The following is a 19,955-nucleotide window of genomic DNA, read 5'->3' as shown; positions in this document are numbered from 1 at the left end:
ATTTCTAAATACGCATTTACCTTTTTTTGTTATTTTCCGGAGCGATTTTTGAAACTTAAACGGTACCTAACGTACACATTTTATTCATAGGCCCAACTAGACCTATATTTTAGGGGGTGCTATAACTATGTATACCTGACTATTTTTATTACATTCTAAATTAGGCACAGTTTGCTAAAGATTTTTACTGGTCGATAGTTAAAACTTAGAATGGGAGAATAATTTTAAACTTTAAAAGTAATTATTCAAAACTATTTATGGACTATTCAAATTGCAGCAAAATTTTCTAATTGTAAAATAATAATAAAATAGTGTATACCGTATACGTAACATCTATTATTTAAATTTTAAAAGTTGATAGCGCTCTTAATTTATATATATTTCGTTAAATATTTTGCTAAAATATGTTATTTTGGCTACTTAAAAGCTAAATAGGTACTAAATATTTCTAAAATTATAATATACAATATAATTCTTCGGGGACAGTCATTATCAAATATGTCTATTCTGGCCAAAAATAAGATTTAAGCTGTTTTGGATTTAGAAAAAAAATCTGATTTTTTAACTTTTAATTAAACACTGATAAACACGGACAATACAAATATTTCTGGAGAAGAATAATTGATAACAAAGACATAGATAGACATTGTTAATGATAAAACTAATCAAATACACACAACAAAAAATCGATTTACAACTATGAAATATTTTTTAACTTAACTAAAAAGTTAGATTATTGGATTTCATTTGTTTTGAATGCCCCCCTGTCTCCTGAAAATATTCAGACACTAATACATTATGTTTCTAAATAAAAAGTATTTTGTGAAAATTGTGTGTAAAAAAAAGAGTACATATTTGATATTATATAAAAATAGGGTATGTGGGCACTGGTGGAACTAGTACTTTTTCATTGGGAGGGGATAATTAGCCAGCATCAGTTTCTTCGACAGAAGATGTATAGTATACATTAAATTTTTTTTTTTTTGTTATACAGGGTGTTCCACAATAATTCGACAAAAGTTATTTAATTTGTCGATTCATTGTGGAACACCCCGTTATACTTATACTAACACGACCAGGACAAGCATCAGTTGCACTCCAAAAACTGAAAATTGTAAATAAAACTACAATTTTGAGTTCTCTTCACTCGTTCAATATTTTGCGCTCCTGGTAGGCGCCAGCTATACCATCCTCTCAGAACTACTGCTACAATAATAAGCACATAATTAATAATAGGAACAACATTGAATTTGAGTAAGACACTTGTCTTGTTGTAGAGGGATGTAAACCCCCGCAGTCTATCCGATAGACCTAACATCAAATACATCTATACGATTTAGTTGTAATTATATTATGTCGCTGTGTTGGTTAACCGGTTAACGTTTAAATTGTCCATGTTTTGTAGTTTGTATACAATATAATATATTAATTTTTGTACTGTTTACATGTATATATATACAATATAACAGCAACATTATACATAATATTTTGTATTTTACATGCAGACTCCTCCCACAGCGTCGGCGGCGGTGGTGACCGGGTTACATCATGGGAAGAGGATCACAACCGGTAGAAAGTGAAATCAATGCACACGCGTAGTGTATGAGTATACTCTGACGGGTCTCCACAGCCGAACATAACGCAGGTAACTTGAATTCAAACCGTTTATTAATGCTATATTATACGCACGAATATTAAACACATTTTTTAACATCGTTATGGTAATCAATGTGTACAACACGCTAAATAAAGTTCTACATGTATACATCGCCTATGCGTATAAACAGTAAGTAAACTAAAAATAAACACACTTATACCGTAAAAAAAAAATGTAATTCGAAGTCATTGTTTCTTTTTTAATAATTATATATATTCGAATAGCTGTTTCGCTATTTTTTGCACGTACCTAGGCGATGTATTTTTGTACTAAGAAAAACTATTAATAATTTTAACGCTTTTCAAACGTGTAATTATAAGATATTATTATGTACCTACACTAGCATAATTTAGGTAGGTACTGCACTGTATTGTTATTGGCCTTATTGCTTCGAATTATTGTACAGTATGTGACCGAAACTTATTCAACCCAACGCCGAAGTTAATAGAATAATTGTCTTTAACATACTATGTTTATATGACTTAAAAGTTATGGTGACGTTATCTACGTTAACACTGGATACTACCGTCTATCAATTTAACACGCCTTGCTTAGGTTTTAAGATTTATCGATCGGTAATTATGTCGGTCCGTTTGTTTCGAGTAGAGTATATTCGGATTAATCGAATTAGACTTTGAATATCGACACCTGAGGAAGCAAAGTTGTATGTACTCTATCCAAATCCGACTGTAAATATTATGCATATCTCGACGCCCATCCGACGGTTGGTTATAAACGGTCTTAACGTGTTGTATTTGACACCGCAGACGCCTATCGAATCGTTCAAATTACTCACTGTCCATGTGCACACTCGTTTAATAATATAATGCCAGTTTTTTCCTATCCGAGACCCACGAGCGATAACGCAACCATAGATTTATTATAATAATTCAAATAGCCATATAACTGGAGTCAGTCTGATCAAGGATGATTAAGAAAGATGGTTCCAAGATCAATTCTTATAACAAGACATATTGTTTAATGTCCCTACACATATTTGTTTATATCCGTTGTTATAGAAATAGAAAATAAGTTAAATTTTTTTCCAGATAGTTTAAACTTAATATGAAGCGTTAAAAGTTTTTTTAACAAAATCACGACTCTGGACTTGATAGATTGATGCTGTAGTGTGCAGAATACCTACCTATAGTAGTAAATATATGAAAAATATATAAGTCGCTGATGAACTTTTCCTATAATTCGTACTCGGCATTAACGGTTTTTTCATACTGAAATCTTGTGTCAAGGTGTACAAGACAACAGTATAAAAACTAAATAATCGTCTGCCGCCGCGCCGCGAATTCGAAGCCAGTTTGACAATCATTTCATTCGAAATACGTTACACAATTTATCTCTATACGGATGACCTAACAGAAACGACTCGTGTCTTTAGATTTTAGATAGATGCGCCGAGTGGAATGTACTGTTACTTGTTTTATCGGTCTGAAATATACATTTATTTTGGTTGTGATTATATTGTTTAATTGTGCTCATTTTTCTTTGCAAGGGTGAGAAATACATTTGAATTCAATCAAAAATGGGTAAAATGTATCAATAACTCTCAATTCTACCCAATTCATCAAATACCCACAATATGTAATGTTATTACATAAATGTATAAAAGATATCTAGCTGTACTAGTTGTAGAAGTACATACTGTAGTATTTATAAATATCTACCTCAGATTTGAATTACCTAAACAATATCTCAAATTTTACATTTTGTCTTTATAACAAAGGAGTTTGCAGTTTTATTTTAATACATTATTTAAATTTGAAGCTATATTCATTGTTGAGTTATGGAGTAAAACGGTACTATCCGTTTATATAACCCTGAATTTAAACAAACGTCAACGAAACTCATTAACGTTGCTTACAAAACCTTACCTATAAATTATAACAATATATATAGTTTTAGCCCGAGAGAATGATATAAATTATAATAATACTATATTTTGAATTGTTCAAGTTCGAGTAAAACACGTTTTTTTATCTTTTTTTAAATGTTATATTCACTGTCAGCTGGTGCAAGTTAAAAGCGTGTGTAGGGGTAACTTACATTCTTTTTTTAGTTATTTTGTATTTGAAAACTGTATAAACTATAAAGTAACGCACTTTAGAACGCATAGGTCATATTATTATCTTTCATGGATAGAGGTTAATTAAGTTCAATGTTAGGATTAAGAGATTTTTATGTAAACCAAACCCAGTGTACTCTCTAGTCTGAGAGATATACAATACTTTATTTTGAATTTGTGACCATCAAACGTCGCGCACTATTCAATCTGATATCTTTATACAGTTAAAATATGATGTTTGTGTTATTTATTTATTTATTTATTTACTTAACAGGCACAAGTGCCCAAAACAAAATTTACAGTAATATTTATATTTATATTTATTTACAAAAAGAAGTAATACTTCTATAAAGCTATACAATTTAAGACATTGAAAACGATGGGTCCTCATTAGCAATACGCATGAGACGAGACATAGGGGAGTTAAAGGAATAATTAGTGGATGAAAAAGGGACAACAAATGGGCATGAAATCGAGTTGAACGAGACGGGACTCTAAAGTTGAGCAGCATTAACAAAGATGGGGAATCGATTGCACCAGATAAAAGTTTATGAACAAAATTAAGGTTAATCTCATGACGACGATCAGCAAGACATGGGAGTTGAAGGAGTTATAGTCCCGTACTGTGCTTTGTCAAGGCCGTGCGGTTTAAATCATAATACATGGGTACATTACATTATATTCCGTTAGTTAATGGCGATTTATGATGGACATTTAGCTGCTGGACACATTATTCATGTTAATTTACTATTTACTGTAAGCTTGCCATGTCTACATTAATTTCTGCTTTCTTTCATATTGCTGAATGTATCGATTGTTTTCAGTTTGGGATTTGGCTATACGCAATAATACAATTTATTGTGCAGTTGTAGCTTGTACTACCGGAGATGAAATGTTTTACACGACTTACCGTACGCTGTAATTTCTCTTGTCATCGTTTGGGCTAATGAACGTTTTTGAATTTACGCTACTGTAAATTACTCGGTGATTTTTACAAATACTTTCTAAACCAGACTAAATGTTTTCTATGCAGGGGATAATTAAATATTAATTAAAAATATCCGTTTGGGCCGCGTTCAAAACGTGCAGTGCTAGATCATGGTCGTTATCTCTCGTCCGGCGTGAAAAGTGTCGGACGGGAGTGAAAAAATAACACAATTGGAAAACGACGAAAAATCCGATAGTAGGCATTTAGAACAATCGACGGTCGACGACTTTTCATTAACGCTGTGACACGTTCAACAAAATAATTTTGATCTTAAGACGAAAAACTAATAGTAATCTTAATAATTAATGGAATAGAAAACGAATGGGATTTACTGGCGATGTCTTAATAGCTATGTAGTATCTACCATAAATAGATAACGTGCTCTTGAGAGCACACGTGGAAAATAGTATCACCAAACACTAGTTATGGCCGAAACAAGGCTTTGCAAATGTTAAGAATCTGAATAGTTACTTAATACAAACTATAACTAATAACAGCTTTAGATATTGGTTTGTCTATAGCTGGATTCTACATACTACATTTAAATATGTTTATCAGTTTTGTCTGTATTTGTTTATTGACAAGTTAATTTAGTGACCGGGTAATAGTGATTAATTGTTTCGGATATAATCAAATGTCATATCACCGAGTGTGACTTACAAACGGCTGAGCATAGACTATTTTTTTGCTTCTGTTCTATTATTATTTTATCGGGGACGGAGCCTGCGTTGTTTTTAATTTTTATAACTGATAGGCGACAACAATATTATTACAATTTAACGCCCTTTAAAGACTCGTTCGTGTTGTTATGTACACTCGTTGAATAATAGAATAGCGCCAGTATTATAGGTGCCGTTGCCCACATAAATAATCGCAATTATGCAACAGCCATATTTTTATATACCTACCTATGTGTATAGCGTGTAATTTAATGACCGTATAAAACGGTACGACCGACAACCCATTAATTATCTAATAGTGCATAATAAATCGTGTGGACGGATACAAAACAAACGACTGGCGAGGTACACGGAGGTACTTATACAAATCAAAATTAGATACGTTAGGCGTATTTTCAAGTTTACTTTTAAGTACTTGTGAGATAATAAACAATGACTAGATGTACTATTATGTATTCCTGATTGCGTGCGCCTGGTATAGTTTATTTTACTAATTATTTTACTCATTGCTACCGGGTTCCTTGGTTTTTTTTTGCTTTTCTGTCGGGTGTTATATTATTATCTACAATCAATACCTACTCACTTGTATATTGTCTTCCTACAATAAGCATGACGACTTAACGCCGGACTAGCTGCTTTTAACTACTTCAAACATAATCGCTATCGGAACTTTCTCTGTAAACTGTCTTGTATACGTATATCTCAACGATTTGTCAAAGTCCGTCGGTAAAATGATCGAGAAGTTAAATATAACGTATAAATAGTGTTTCGTGTATAAGGATTTCAATTTTCATAAGTGTTATTTTAATCGACGATGGCGTGATTAAAAAAAATCACAATTTCATCGATTTTGCCTTGAAAATGTCGTAGTCATTTATTAAATATATGTCTTATTGGTAGTCGGGAAACGTCGCTTTCACGATTTCCAAAGTTTATAGCAACGACCTCATAGCCACTATTGTAGGATAAATTAAACCCGGTAACTGGTTATTCCATTTCAGTTGGATGACCCGATGACTTCGACCTATCACGTCATCGTATGTGATAATCGACCCAAGTTTTTATTGCGCCTAAGGCCAGTAACCCTCTCAACGTTCAATAATGTTTACCAGACCGTTGAGTAACTTAGGCTTGCAGTTATAGGTTCTCAAATATATTTTGTTTATTTTCTACATGACTTTTTTTTAACGCGTGCATTTATTGTCAAACACATTTCAAATGTACATTGGTTTTTATATGAACTAATAGTTATTATAAATTATAAGACTGAAATTTCTCTTTTTTAAAAATTAAACTAAAAATAGTTTTTTTACTTAATGGGCTAATCGATTATTTTGAAACATAACTACTGATGTGTGAGCTGTAAATTATGAATTTACGTACTGTATAATTTGTATACAGAATGTCTATTATAGTTTTACCCGACCTATTATATACCCTACATCAGCAGATGTAGCTGTCTTCCGAATGGATGGATGAGGATGACCATATTTTCTTGTAATGTATAGTACTATAATCTGCGTACAAAAACATGTAACGCTCGTTTTGAAATAATCTTCATGACTATTTGTGTTGTCAGTATCATCCGATTACACACAGGGGTGTTTAAGGGAGTGGTCAGGATGTGCGGTCGACCGAGCCTTACTTTTAGTTTTTCCAATTGTTAGAGTATCGAATACTTTTAATATTTTAACATAGAACTATAGTAAAACTATATTCATATTGTTTATCGTCTAACGAATGACGTTCTTGTAACTCATAATAACAATTGGCGGTGACATTAAAATTAAGTTAAATATTACACTTTAAGATACCTATTACTTGGAATGACATTGACGTCCTTGTAAATTGTTTGAGCGTTTATACGATTCGTATAAATTATTATAAATAGAATAAATACTTACTCATCTCGTAGAAACAAACAAATATGATTATGCGTGAACACTTAACGTGCATAAAAAAACACAAGAGTTGTGTTTAAAAGATAATAAATATACGCGTTTTGTTTAAAATCCTTCATAGGTCCTTTATTGTCTTAAGAATACGCCAATTTTCAAGTACATCCTGGTTACGTCGTAGTCATCGTTACGCATTGTATGGAACTCACGCGGTACTAGGAAGAACAGCAGGACTTACGCGGTGGGTATAGCGGAAAAAAAACCCAGCGAGGCACTAAATAATATTACGATGACGATAATAACCCGCGGCGTGGTAAGCTTTTGATTTTTCGGGTCAAGATCACCGCGGTGGCGGCAAGAAGGTGCCGCGCGTAGTCCTCCGCGGTGTGCGAGGGGAATTCCCCCAAAGCCTTGACCATTGCGTAACCGGATCTCGGTTGGCCCGCTGTTGCTGCTGTATAGTATTATTATTACTACAACTACAGCTGTATACTACTGTACTAAAACGCTGCCGGCTGTGCTGCCTGTTCCTCGTGAACGGCCGTCGTACTCTTATAATACAACACTTACAACTCGCGTACCGCGACGGTGCAATTGACATAATACTCTGTTTATCTGTGCAGCGCACGCGACTTGTCGCCTCCTCCGTCGTCATACGCACGCATAATACATTTTGACCACCGACCGTAGTCGAAATCACCTCATCGTCATCGTTATCATCGCCATCATCAATCCACACGTGCACGCAGCGTAAGTACGATATTTTGACGATTAAACAAAACAACCTGACGGTATTGTACACATTTTATTGTTACATTTTCTTCTCCGTTTTACATAAGTCCATTGCCTGTATGCCTGCTGTATTCGTCACACGCTCGCTGGCTACGACTCGGACGTGTGCCAATCGGTGCAAAAATAGTTACTTTTATGTCACATATACTTTATATATATACACGTCTCTTTATTATATAATTGAGACAAATCTAATTCGGCAGAAACAGCGCAGTCGAAAAAAAAAATTATGCGTAATTCAGGATTTATTTAAATTATTAAAAAAAAAAATTAAAAAACGTTGAGAGAGAAAAAATAAAAACAATTACTGTTATACGCGAGACACCATAATTAAACAAATTACTAATATTTAAATAATAAATTCTATTAAAACAATACTAATAATAATAACCTCATATTCCCGGTAGCAACCTTTATTCCGTACAAAAAATCATAGACGCAATCTCAGAGTTCACAAGAACGTAATTTCGAGGTTGCCTAATTACATTTCGGACGTTTATAGTTTTTAAATATTCATCAACACCATATCAGATAAAATAATAACCGTTTTTGTCGAGGTTTATTGGCATAACATTGGCCATTGCATCGTGGTCAGTTTGTATATACAATACACAACATAATGTTGTTATGGAATATTATCCATGCATACCCTGGATTCAGGATTGTGAAATACTATTAAAATATTGCACACTAAATTGACTTTCGCGGAAACGTTAAAAGAGTATCGAGTAGGATATAATTTAAATTCTTTATGTGCGGATAGAAAACTCAAAACAAACTAGAAATTCTCTCCCGTTAAATTTTTAGAAATTGGCATTTATCTTTTGTAGTTTCATTACTACGTGCAATCACTCGAAAACGCGTCATATTTTACACCCGATTAACATTGAACTTTAAGAGTCAACCCGTATTTAAGTATCATAACGGTTATTAGTTGCTATTCTGTAGAATCCTACACCCATTGATGACATACAGACAAATGACAATAGGTCTATTATCTAATGTATGGTAATCGCCAATTGGCGGTAGTGTCTATTGTATAACAACTGCCAGAGATAGATGTTTGATATATATAATTATATAATGTAGTATATAAATTATATCAAACACATTTTACACGGTAGATAAACATCGAGATGAAAAGTATTTTAACGCCTACGCAATCACGGTCACTGAGTCAACGAACACTCAACTCAAACGGGTCAAACCACATATTAAGACGATTCGCTGACATGTTGATTTATCAGCAATTGTGCTTAAATGATCTTGACCGGTTTTTGTTTTTATTACTAATCAATCTGAACTAGTCTCCTGCTAGCCGCTAGTGTTTTGAATATAATAATTAATAATAATTGTCCTACCGGATAAGTATTTGTCTTGTATGGAAATTGGAAGATCTCTAAAAAATCTTAACGTCGCATTTTCGACCAATAATACTATTTATTTGCTAATCACTTACGAACGTCTCTCAGGCCAGAACACATGTAAATTATCCGGTTAACCGAGTTTTTTCGAAAGTAGAACCCGATTGTTTTTCTCATTCTCGCGCCAATCACGTGTAAGCGCTATTGCGTGTTATAAAAAATAGATAACACTAAAATTAAACAGAATTATATTATATTTTCCCTACGTTTCGAAGTTGGTTGTATTTGATCATTCTTGTCGGAACCAATTGAGAAACGCGTTTTTACTATTTTTACTATAATTAGGTATTTTAGTATTCTTTCGTCATGCATTTGAAATGTAGATAATTTGAGCGGTAAAACATGTTTGGTGTGTTCAAAATAAAATATAACTATTTCTATAAATTAATCGAGGAAAAAATACATATTTATATAATATCAATAAATAGTTTAGTTGAAGTTACGAAACCTTTGCATTAATTTATGTTAAAGGTTACTAATTAAAGAGTTATTTTGTTTTAAGCTAAGGTTTTGCGAAAACACTAAATACTGCATGCAGTCGAATTGGTGTGTATAATTTGACCTTAGTTGGTATGATGAGAAAACTAGAAAGCACCATCGTATAGTCACAGTAGTGACATTGTCATAAAGTCGTAAGTCATTAATAATTTATCCGTCGTCGGTCGTTATCTCATTTTTTAAATTATATGTTTGGTATTTCAATACAACGTTAGACGTGCTGTGACTTTTTAGTTTTTTATAATACTGTTAACTGATATTTCAAGTTCATTATTTATGAAAACTCAAAGCGAACGCATCGGATTGGAAATTTAAATGGAGAGTAAAAACAATAGAAGTATGTTTTTAATTTTTCCTTTTTAAAATTTAAAATATTGCTTTTGCAAGAGGATATATTCTTAGATCTGTATTGCCGTTGACTTGGTACTCTAGTAATGGACTAACTGTTACTATTCAAACGTTACAAATAATAAGTTATTCCCAGTCGATGTGCTTATACCGTACCTTATCTGTTGATTGGTTTTAGATAATTTTACAATGGTTATGACTTTATTGAGGTTGAAATATTATTACATGCTATAATGAAAAAAAATGATATTATGCCAAAATATTAAGTAGTGTTTATTTTATCATAGGATTCTTCTACAGGTTTAGAATTTAGGCTACATATTTTTACTTACTATGAAGTTTACTGAATGTCTTGTACACTGTTAAGTTCTTCATTATTTTCCAACGTTTTTGGTTTAACGCAATGTAGGCGTGACGAGAATTGATAGAATATTTATTTCCAAGACATAGCTTTTGTTTTTGTCATTCTAATTGAGTCGTAAACTTCCTCCATATTCACGTTTCAAGCATAACATAAAATACTTTACGCATTGATATGCTGAACATACGTTATACGCCCACGAAAACGCATGCAACAGTTCATGGTCCGTTGACACTATGCAGTTCAAAACCAGCGTCCAGGGGTCACTGACAACAGCTAACAAAATATGCATAAAAACAATATTTAGGATTCAGTAGTCGCTATAATAAAGCCAAGAACACACTCAGATGTATATATATATATATATATATATATAAATATTATAAAATATGCTTAAGCGATGCCGTTTTTTTAAAAAATATTTATAACGCTGAAACTTTTTTACAACATAGAAACTATCGACATAATTCGACAGAATATTATGTAACAGCAATTGACATCATTAAATCGTTAATCGACAGTCCTAAAGAGCTGTTAAAATATTCAACAACCCACCTAATCCTACGGATAGAATCATTACACCTTTTCACTTGGAATCTAATGCGGATGCAAATTAGACAAAAGGCGATGAGAGTACATTTCATTTGTTTTGCAATAGTCTAGCTTTAATTTAAATTGTAAAACTACAATATCGGTTATATACCAATTATATAAGGCGCATAGCGTCAGAAAAGCTTAACCCCCCAAAAACAATTTAATTTGGTTTTATTTCATTAAACATTTTAGAATAATATAGTATTACAAAACCAATCTCACTAAACCCTAAAAAAATTGATCCACTAATTGACAGAACTTATTTTTTTTTGCAATTGGTTGGAATTTAATAAATTAAGTTTAAAATAGATTAAAAAAAAGCCCACATCAATTAAAACCAATGCCTTCGATGCTCTGCACAGAAGCTAAAATTATTGTCGGCTTTTTCTTGAAATAATGGATTTGCGGGTAATATTATCTCGGCTTTACTATATACTCATCGAGTAACATCATATTATAATATCTATATAATGATTTACGAACTTAATTTTAAATATTGTGTGCGTTAAAATATTCAATACATATGCATTGTAGGCGTAGTGTTATGTAAAGATAAACGAGTTAGTCAAAAGCGTTGTGAGATCCTGCTCTGAAACTATATTCGCATGACTAAGTGTTTAGCATAAGTCGTGTCGTAATCTCGATTGGTTTAAGTCCAATTGCGCTTGTACTTGGTGTTTGTATACTTTTGTCAAGAACTAGATGCTAATTTGGTTATCTTTTATTACTTCAAAATATTAATAAGTAATAATAGGTATAACGGTCACCCGGTTAGGGGTTCTAATTGGCGTTATTTAAGCATTTATCTAATTAAGTTTCCGTATTTGTGGGAAACATGAAGTATGAACATTTTTTTTGAATTTGTTAAGGTATTCGTGTGTGAATAATTATATGAACTTTTTTATATTATAATTTTTAAATTTTTATCAAGTACCCATTTAATATCTATGAACACTTAAATAACATAAACATAGCTTTTATTCGTTTTGGTGACTTTATTCCTAGCTAACTTTATAAATACTATCATTTATCTGATCTTAAAAGCAAAGATTAACCGACTAAATATTGAAATATTTTCATACTTTTTATGTATGTTATAATATTAGGAAATGGCACCGAGGACCAAGAACAAAAGTCTTAAAGCATTACACGATGTTACTATAATATATGTCTATGTACAATGTACTTTTATTCTCCTATCATTAGGTGTATTGTCTCAACCCGAGTAGTTGTACACATTTTTACTCGTTATAGCTTTGTGTGTCCTATAATACAACAATGATAATTTAATTCGAGCGACACCAGACGTACAACAATAATTGAGATGACGTATTATAATAAGCGTATACAGGGTGTTGTGTGTTTGACCTTGCCGCGCGTTATATATGATATCCTGGTGGCGCCCTAAGACCTACGTACATGTACCGGTAATTAAAATAGGAGCAACCGAGTTCCATATAGTATTTTTACCTACTGGAGGGGTTAGGGCGCACGAGAAGAAAAATAACCGCGACCGTACTTACATTTCCAACAGCGTGGAAGGATAAAATAATAATAATAATAATAATACAAAATTACAATACAATGACGAAATCATCATGAATGAATACAGAAAAAAAAAAGAGTGTGCGGCTCACGTGTGTACCGCATATACGTTTGAGCGGTAGGGAAATATATAGCTGGCCGATGCAGAATTGACAGACAGACCATAACAGTCATCGTTGTCATTGCTTATCGAACGGAACGAAAGTGAAAATCTCGTTTCCTTTTTACGTATACTTATGTATACACATTTTTTTCTACTTCAGTGTGTCAAAATTACCGTAAATTCCAATTTTTCCATATCGATAGACGTCCATCGGTATCACACTAGAATACACAATACCCTTTTTATACCATACGACGCGGGCAAACCGACAGAACGGCTTGTATAAAGCGGTAGGTACATAGGTACATAATAATATGAATATATAATATATACAGTATGAGTGCCCGGGTTTTGAATTTGTGTGAAGATAAATGGTTAATTAAATATATTATTGACAGGGAGGATTACTAACTATAGATATTCAATATTCTAAGTTTTAGTAGAAGCTAAAGCCTAGGACAATAGTCACTTATACCAAGTAATGTTAAACACCCGGTTATTATATTCTTAATTCATTTATGTGTAAATACCAAACAGTACTAGGTGAAACTGCTGTGTATGTACATATATTGTGTAGTGTTTATTAGAGTTAAAACACACACACTTGTTGGATAAACTTTATTGCTGGTATCTAATACATAATATTATAATATATAAGTAAAAAAAAAAAAATGCATAACGTCCGGGGAGTGTGCAATTTTTTGGTTATTGACTTTTTGATGGACCAAACATTCGACAATATCAGAGAAAAGAACAAGCAATACTATTTATTTGTTTGATATTACTTATTTTATTAGTATGTTTTCTTGTGTGTACATTCAATAACGTTTACTTGTATATATGTACGAGTGTAACAATAATACAGTCTATTATATACAATACAGTATATCAGTATTATTCGCGCTTGTCACACCAATACTGCGCTTATCAGTCTAAGCATGTTTTATGTATAATAAAAATAGGAATCAAGCGTTCAACCCGGTAGTAACGTTTACTCACATGTGGTAATTCTTACGCATACGTGTATAATATATTTTTTTAAGTATTAAAAAAAAAACTATCGTAAGAAGTCCACGAGAGCACAATTCATATTAATCGAACATAATACTTATACCATGTTTTAATGCTGATTCTTATGTAATTTATATGTACTTGTGGCGCAGGTAATGCTGAAGTTGTACTGTCTGGCGTGCCTGGCAGCCGTGGCGTCGGCCGCGGTACTGCCGCCGCCTTGGGCAGACCCGTTGCAAAATCCGTGCGCTCTCGAAAAGTCGGGCGGCTGGCAGCTTCTGTACTGGCCGGAAGACAAGAAATGTTACCGAATATTCCAACGTGGTTACCCGTGTCCGGAGACGATGGAACTGGTACCCCGACCGGACCGCAAGGGATCGGCGGAGTGTGCGTGCCCGCCCGGAAGTGCCCGGAGCGTCCGAGACTCCAGGTGTCATCAGCTGTTCCGGATGAGCGATACGCCTTGCGACGACGGACAATACTTTGCGCCCGGTCCCGAAAGGTGAGCGCCGAAACGTCTAAACCTTTTTCTCAATTTTATATTATATTCAACGGAAAATTCGATTTTTTTGTTGAAATAAGTCTCATATACTTTGTTAAACTAATGTTTCGAATATAGTCAGCTGTATGAAATAATACATCTGGATTGTGTATGTTTTCAGGGAGGATCGAGAGCGATGGGGCACTTGCGAGGATCCGGTGCCTTGTCAGGATAAAGATCAATTGTTTTGGCCCAAAGACAAACGGTGTTATCGAAAATACAGCAAAGGACCGTGCACGGAGGGACAACTTTTAATCGCCAGCGCCTACAACGATATTATCGGAGACTGTGCGTGCGAAAACGTTCCTGAACTCAAGTCTTATTTTTGGGCACCCGCAGGTAAGAACTAAACGCACGACCAGAGCACTGATAGGACAGTTTTCTGTTTTTGGTTGACTGCAAAATAGCAAATAAGAAAAATAGACGATAAGGGGTCTCGCCACTTGTCAAAAAATACCATTGACCTACTTTCAAACCACGGTTTGTGCGTACAAGCACTGCCAACAGTCACAACATACAGCCTCATTAATTGTAATACCTTAATTGTATTAACAATTTAAGACATTAGAACGAGTTTAAACGTGTGCACTGCAATCTTATTTGGTATTGCTGTGGAAAATCTTCACTTCTAAATTATTTATACAAAAAGACTTATGGCTTATGGGTAGTTTGAATTTTGGAGATGCTAATTTTAAAAAACTATAAGGGCAATTGAAGCATAGGGCTTCCTTTTTTTGTTTATCAATATTGATAAAAGTAACACTAAAATATTGAATTACAACTTCATTACTTATTTTGCATGCCAATAACTACATTTTGATAATTACGAAATGTATAAACTTCAGTATTTCAGTTGTTGAATATTTTTATAGCTATTTTATTGACGCGTAAGAAATTACCTTTTGTTCGTCAATAACATTTTTCACAAATATTCCATGCAAACTAAACTATTTGTCAATTGCCATGTACAACTCCAACGTTCATATTTTTCCCAGAAATATTTATGTATATATATATTCAAGTAAAACATACACTACACTGCTTTTGTCTGGGGAAATTGTTAGCGCCCAAGGTCTTTTTGCAAACTACACATAACAACAGTTGGTTAATTGATATTATTCGTTTGATGTTTTCCGATACAATAGGCATCATTTAAAATCATAAAACATATTCTTTGGTATTATTGAAATAATAATAGTAAAATCATTTCGAACGTTTTAGACTAACATTATGACCCAGTTCAAAAAAACAGGTCTAACGATTTCTGTTCAATCGCGATTAGAGTTAATTAATATTTAAACACAAACTCCGCATTATTCTATATTTCTGTTTATATGGGACACCAGTTGATATATATAATTATTTAATTTTAATCTGTATAGATAATTTGAACATACTTAGTTTCATTGGATAATACAAAGTATTATAAGGTAATATTCAAGGCCTTGTTGAAAAATAGTTAACAGACACATGCATAATATAAGTTTCAACAGATAACAGTTCGCCGAGAAAATCGAATTTTTATAACCTAAAGCAGTTATTCTATAATGTCATAATATATTTCTATCATAGATGCACGTTGAATGCATTTTTTTAATCGTTATAGTTCAATAAATAAATTGAATGTAACTTGGCAGTTGGCGTTATTTTTATTTAACCGTACAAAAAAACATACGAAGTTCTTTGACTTGAATTATAATAAATAAAATTATAATAAAGTGACGGAAGAACAGTGGTGCAATTTCGCTAAATAAAATGGGTTTGCTTAAATGACGACAGTAGTCAGTATTATAAAGTCTCCCCCCATACAACTTTGTGTTTGAAATAAAAACAATTTTGAGAGTGGTATAATAATAAAAGGTGTAGAATATATTTCGTATTTCAATATAATAGGATATTAGGTTTGAACATAAAACGAAAATTGTATTTTATAATGCCAACACATAATGTCATAAGGTCTTTCATTTTGTTTATCACGATAATAGTTGCGTGTTTAAAATTAAATTAATGGTTAGAACCGAAATACCTTCTCTGAGTAATTTATACAAATAGAATATACAGTCCCCGTCACGCTTCATTCATATTTTCAATGTTGATGGACTAAACTTGACAATTTTCGGTACGTTATCGAACAAGTGAAATAATAAAGTGATTTTTATTCTTTAGGAACCTGTCACGAACATTATACGACGGGACCTTGTCAAGAACGTGGTGGTGTGTTTCTACCTGGGGGCCAATGCGGTTGCGATCCGTCTCTGCCACACTATCACAACGGAACGGGCAAATGTTACCAACTGGGTGGCATCGGGCCGTGTCCAGCGGGCCACCAGTTCCTGGTTCCATCAGGCGGCAATAAAGCGGAATGTGCGTGCAAGGAAGGCTACGTCAAGTGGTTCGGCGACGGCGCGTGTTACAGACCTTACACGCGAGGTCCTTGCGCCGCGGGCAACATGTACAGCGTGAACACCACGGCCACCGGAATGGCGGTCGGGTGTGTGGAAGTTCCGTGCACCGCGGGCAAACTCTACTTCCCGGGCGGCAAAGGTTGCCATCGAGTAGGGACACAGGGACCGTGTCCCAGTGGCCAAATCGTACTGTTCCAGGACACGGTAAAAACGTCCATCGAGGGTATATCGTACTTGGGAATGTGCGGTTGCGCGAACAACCCGGATTCATCGTCTTCGTTTTATTCGACGTCGTATGTAGGCGGTGACAAAACGCTTACGTGTAAGCCGGCGCCCAGCACTTCGGCTAGGAAGTTAGACGGCAGCGCAAACGCCAAGAGAACAGAAGCGCAACAAGACCCGTGCGGTCATCGACGGGGTACTATCGCTTGGGCCGATCTTACGTGTAAGCAGCTGTACATGCAGGGTCCATGCGAGCCCGGTGAATGGGTGGTGCCGGACAGAGGTAAGGGTACTCGCAAGGGCCGAGGCTGGAAAATTGGTAAATGTGAATGTCGGCCCGGATATACGGTGGCTACGACAGCGGAAGGCCGAACCGTGTGCCAGCCGCCAGCCGTGTCGCTGGCAAAGTTCCTGAACACGAACGCCACCCCTACGGCCGAAGGACAACTACAGCTACAGCAAGACAACAACCAGGACGCCAACGACCAGAGCTTACAAGATCAAGACGCTATTCGAATTCAGCGATGAACCATTTTTTAACGTTTAAGCCTTGTATATAATTATAATGTACCTTCAGGGTTGTGTCCCGTGCTGTTTTGACAATTATACCAACAACTTCTCAATACAGTTGACAAAATAGCACGAGCCATTATGTACGGATATACTATTATATTTGTTATAAAGTATTAAAAAACCTTAATAAGACTGCCGAATATAATATTAAAGTAGGTATATATTTATTAGTGATGGGAAATATTCGAATAGTTTGGATTCGAATATTCGGGATTCGAATCCTTCGAATATTCAAATAGTAATAATAATTAATTTACAAATAGTTTTTTTTCAACTATTCGAATCCGACTATTCGAATATTCGAATCCAAATTACAACACTAATATTTATAGTATATCAACTGTAAATAGATGATTTTTACTGGAGGTGCTCCATGTATACCTATTACCTACAACTAAATTATGTACGAGTATATATTGTATGTATATATAATTCTTTATTATTCAAAATTGCGACGTTTTTTTGTCTACTTGCTGTTTTGTATAAATTATTATTATTATTATATTCGGACCGGGGAGTCCTAAGATAATTAATCTGACATAATCGATTTGTATAATTACACGGTATCATGTCAACTAATTAAACACATATTATTATTTGTTACTGATCATATAATATACCATGTATTTATATAACTGCAAGAATATTATTTTTGACTTGTAGGTGACAGTTGTATTATTCAGCTTCACTGAACCGGCGCGTTTACAAAAAACTTCATTTAGTAACGTTCGTTCAACTATATAGTCGTTTTGATAATACTATACTCATATTGTTAAGTTTAAAATATAAGACCTATACTTATTATGATTTATGTGTCAGTAATTAATATGTTCACTTTAGTTTGTGTGATTAATATTTTAAAGGATCTATATTTTACATTATATTTTAATGTACTGTAGTCTGTATGTCCCAGAATTAATATTGAAAAAAACATATTTTTGAAATTATCTACTTTTTTAAACAGATATATAAAAGGATTAATGTAGTAGTCTTTGAGCCGAAACACAGGCAATGGAGATTTATATTTTAAGCACCGCAATAGTCATTCTAGGACGTACTAATTTAATATGTATGCAGTATGTTTATATAATATAATATATCAAGAGTTAAAAAAACAATAGCATAACGATTTTAACATTATATATCTATTATGTACCATTATCTATATAGATTTTAAATAATAATTTAACATATTAAGATAAAATCAATGTTACCAACAAATATAATAATGGTTATTACTTATTACTTTTTTTATACATACATAATGTTGTACTTTTGTGTTAAAATCCGTGACTGTAAAAAAAAACCATCATGAACTATAAACATCTCTGATAGTTTTTATTTTTACGACGACGGCGGTCGACGACAATGGTGAACTGTCATAAATGAAAGTACGTTTCCTTTAACCTTGTTCGGTCGGTAAAAATATTAATAGTATCTGGGGTTGTGCATGTGCCTTAGCGGGAAACAATAGAGCAATAAGACTGGATGTCGTCTAATTGAAATTGTGATTCACAAGAATGACAGAAAAGCGAATAACCTCAAGTGAGACATGAGTCTCCGAATAAGCAAAAATCAACGAGCTGTATTTAAAATTTTTAATATACCTATATTATTATTTGATAAAGAGTAGGCGGGTGTTAAGAGCAATGGCACAGGTCAAAAAGACTTTCCATTTTACACTTACATTACATTACAGTTCGAATTATATATTTGCCCATATAATAATCAATAGGTAACTCCATACGGACATAATTGCTTTTTTGGCTGGTTAGCAATTGTTCTAGTTTTAAATTTTAAGTATACGTACAGAATATAGCCAATGCCAGTGGGAGTTCTATAGTACTTGCCAGAAGTTGCCCAATTTAAACACCCATATTAGGAGTTTATTGGTCAACTAAGATTTCAATGACATGCCTTTTTTGTCTTCTTTGTAATTGTGTTAAAAGAACGCTACACATATTACTCTTGAAGGGGTTATGTATAGGCAATTTCTCAAAAATATGTATAGTTTATTTTTCATTAGATTGTCCTAGTCCTAACTATGCCACGACCCCACTGTACGGGTTTTTTTTGTGATCAACGGTTCAGAGATATGTACAGTATGCAGCTCTTGTTTTTGTATGTGTACTCTTAATACATTTTCCTTGCAACAGCGGACAGACACAAATGACTGGGCTACGGCTGGTTTCCATTTTCTACACTATTCATCGGTGCAATAAACGTTATTTGCTTATT

The 19,955-nt window shown here is 33.7% G+C and overlaps 1 protein-coding gene across 4 annotated transcripts; it reads left to right on the top strand.

The window, feature by feature from the left end:
• The first annotated feature begins 1,576 nt into the window (after positions 1 to 1,576).
• LOC126842002 (uncharacterized) lies at positions 1,577 to 18,955 on the top strand. 4 transcript variants are annotated; one of them, XM_050578844.1, is made up of 4 exons: positions 1,577 to 1,645; positions 14,129 to 14,478; positions 14,639 to 14,856; positions 16,684 to 18,955. In XM_050578844.1, exons 2-4 carry the CDS (start codon positions 14,132 to 14,134, stop codon positions 17,670 to 17,672), a joined length of 1,554 nt encoding a protein of 517 aa, XP_050434801.1. In that variant the 5' UTR covers positions 1,577 to 1,645; positions 14,129 to 14,131; the 3' UTR covers positions 17,673 to 18,955. The 4 variants fall into 4 exon arrangements, with proteins under 4 accessions (XP_050434801.1, XP_050434803.1, XP_050434800.1 ...); XM_050578846.1 differs by lacking the exon at positions 1,577 to 1,645 and adding an exon at positions 1,669 to 1,786; XM_050578843.1 differs by lacking the exon at positions 1,577 to 1,645 and adding an exon at positions 7,805 to 8,050.
• Positions 18,956 to 19,955: the final 1,000 nt, after the last annotated feature.

The sequence above is a fragment of the Adelges cooleyi genome, unplaced genomic scaffold, assembly GCF_023614345.1.
Source record: "Adelges cooleyi isolate 19-005CV unplaced genomic scaffold, UGA_ACOO_1.1 ACOO_flye_CR_arks_rails_tigmint_CR_PRNA_41, whole genome shotgun sequence".
Classification (NCBI taxonomy): Eukaryota; Metazoa; Arthropoda; class Insecta; order Hemiptera; family Adelgidae; genus Adelges; species Adelges cooleyi.
Note: the sequence above shows the minus strand (reverse complement) of the source record. Positions and strands in the feature narration are given on the sequence as shown.

Coding starts and splice junctions, on each gene's coding strand:
- LOC126842002 (XM_050578844.1), top strand. CDS start 14,132: ATGCTGAAGTTGTACTGTCTGGCGTGCCTGGCAGCCGTGGCGTCGGCC. Junction 14,479..14,638: donor TTTGCGCCCGGTCCCGAAAG/GTGAGCGCCGAA, acceptor GTATGTTTTCAG/GGAGGATCGAGAGCGATGGG. Junction 14,857..16,683: donor TTATTTTTGGGCACCCGCAG/GTAAGAACTAAA, acceptor TTTATTCTTTAG/GAACCTGTCACGAACATTAT.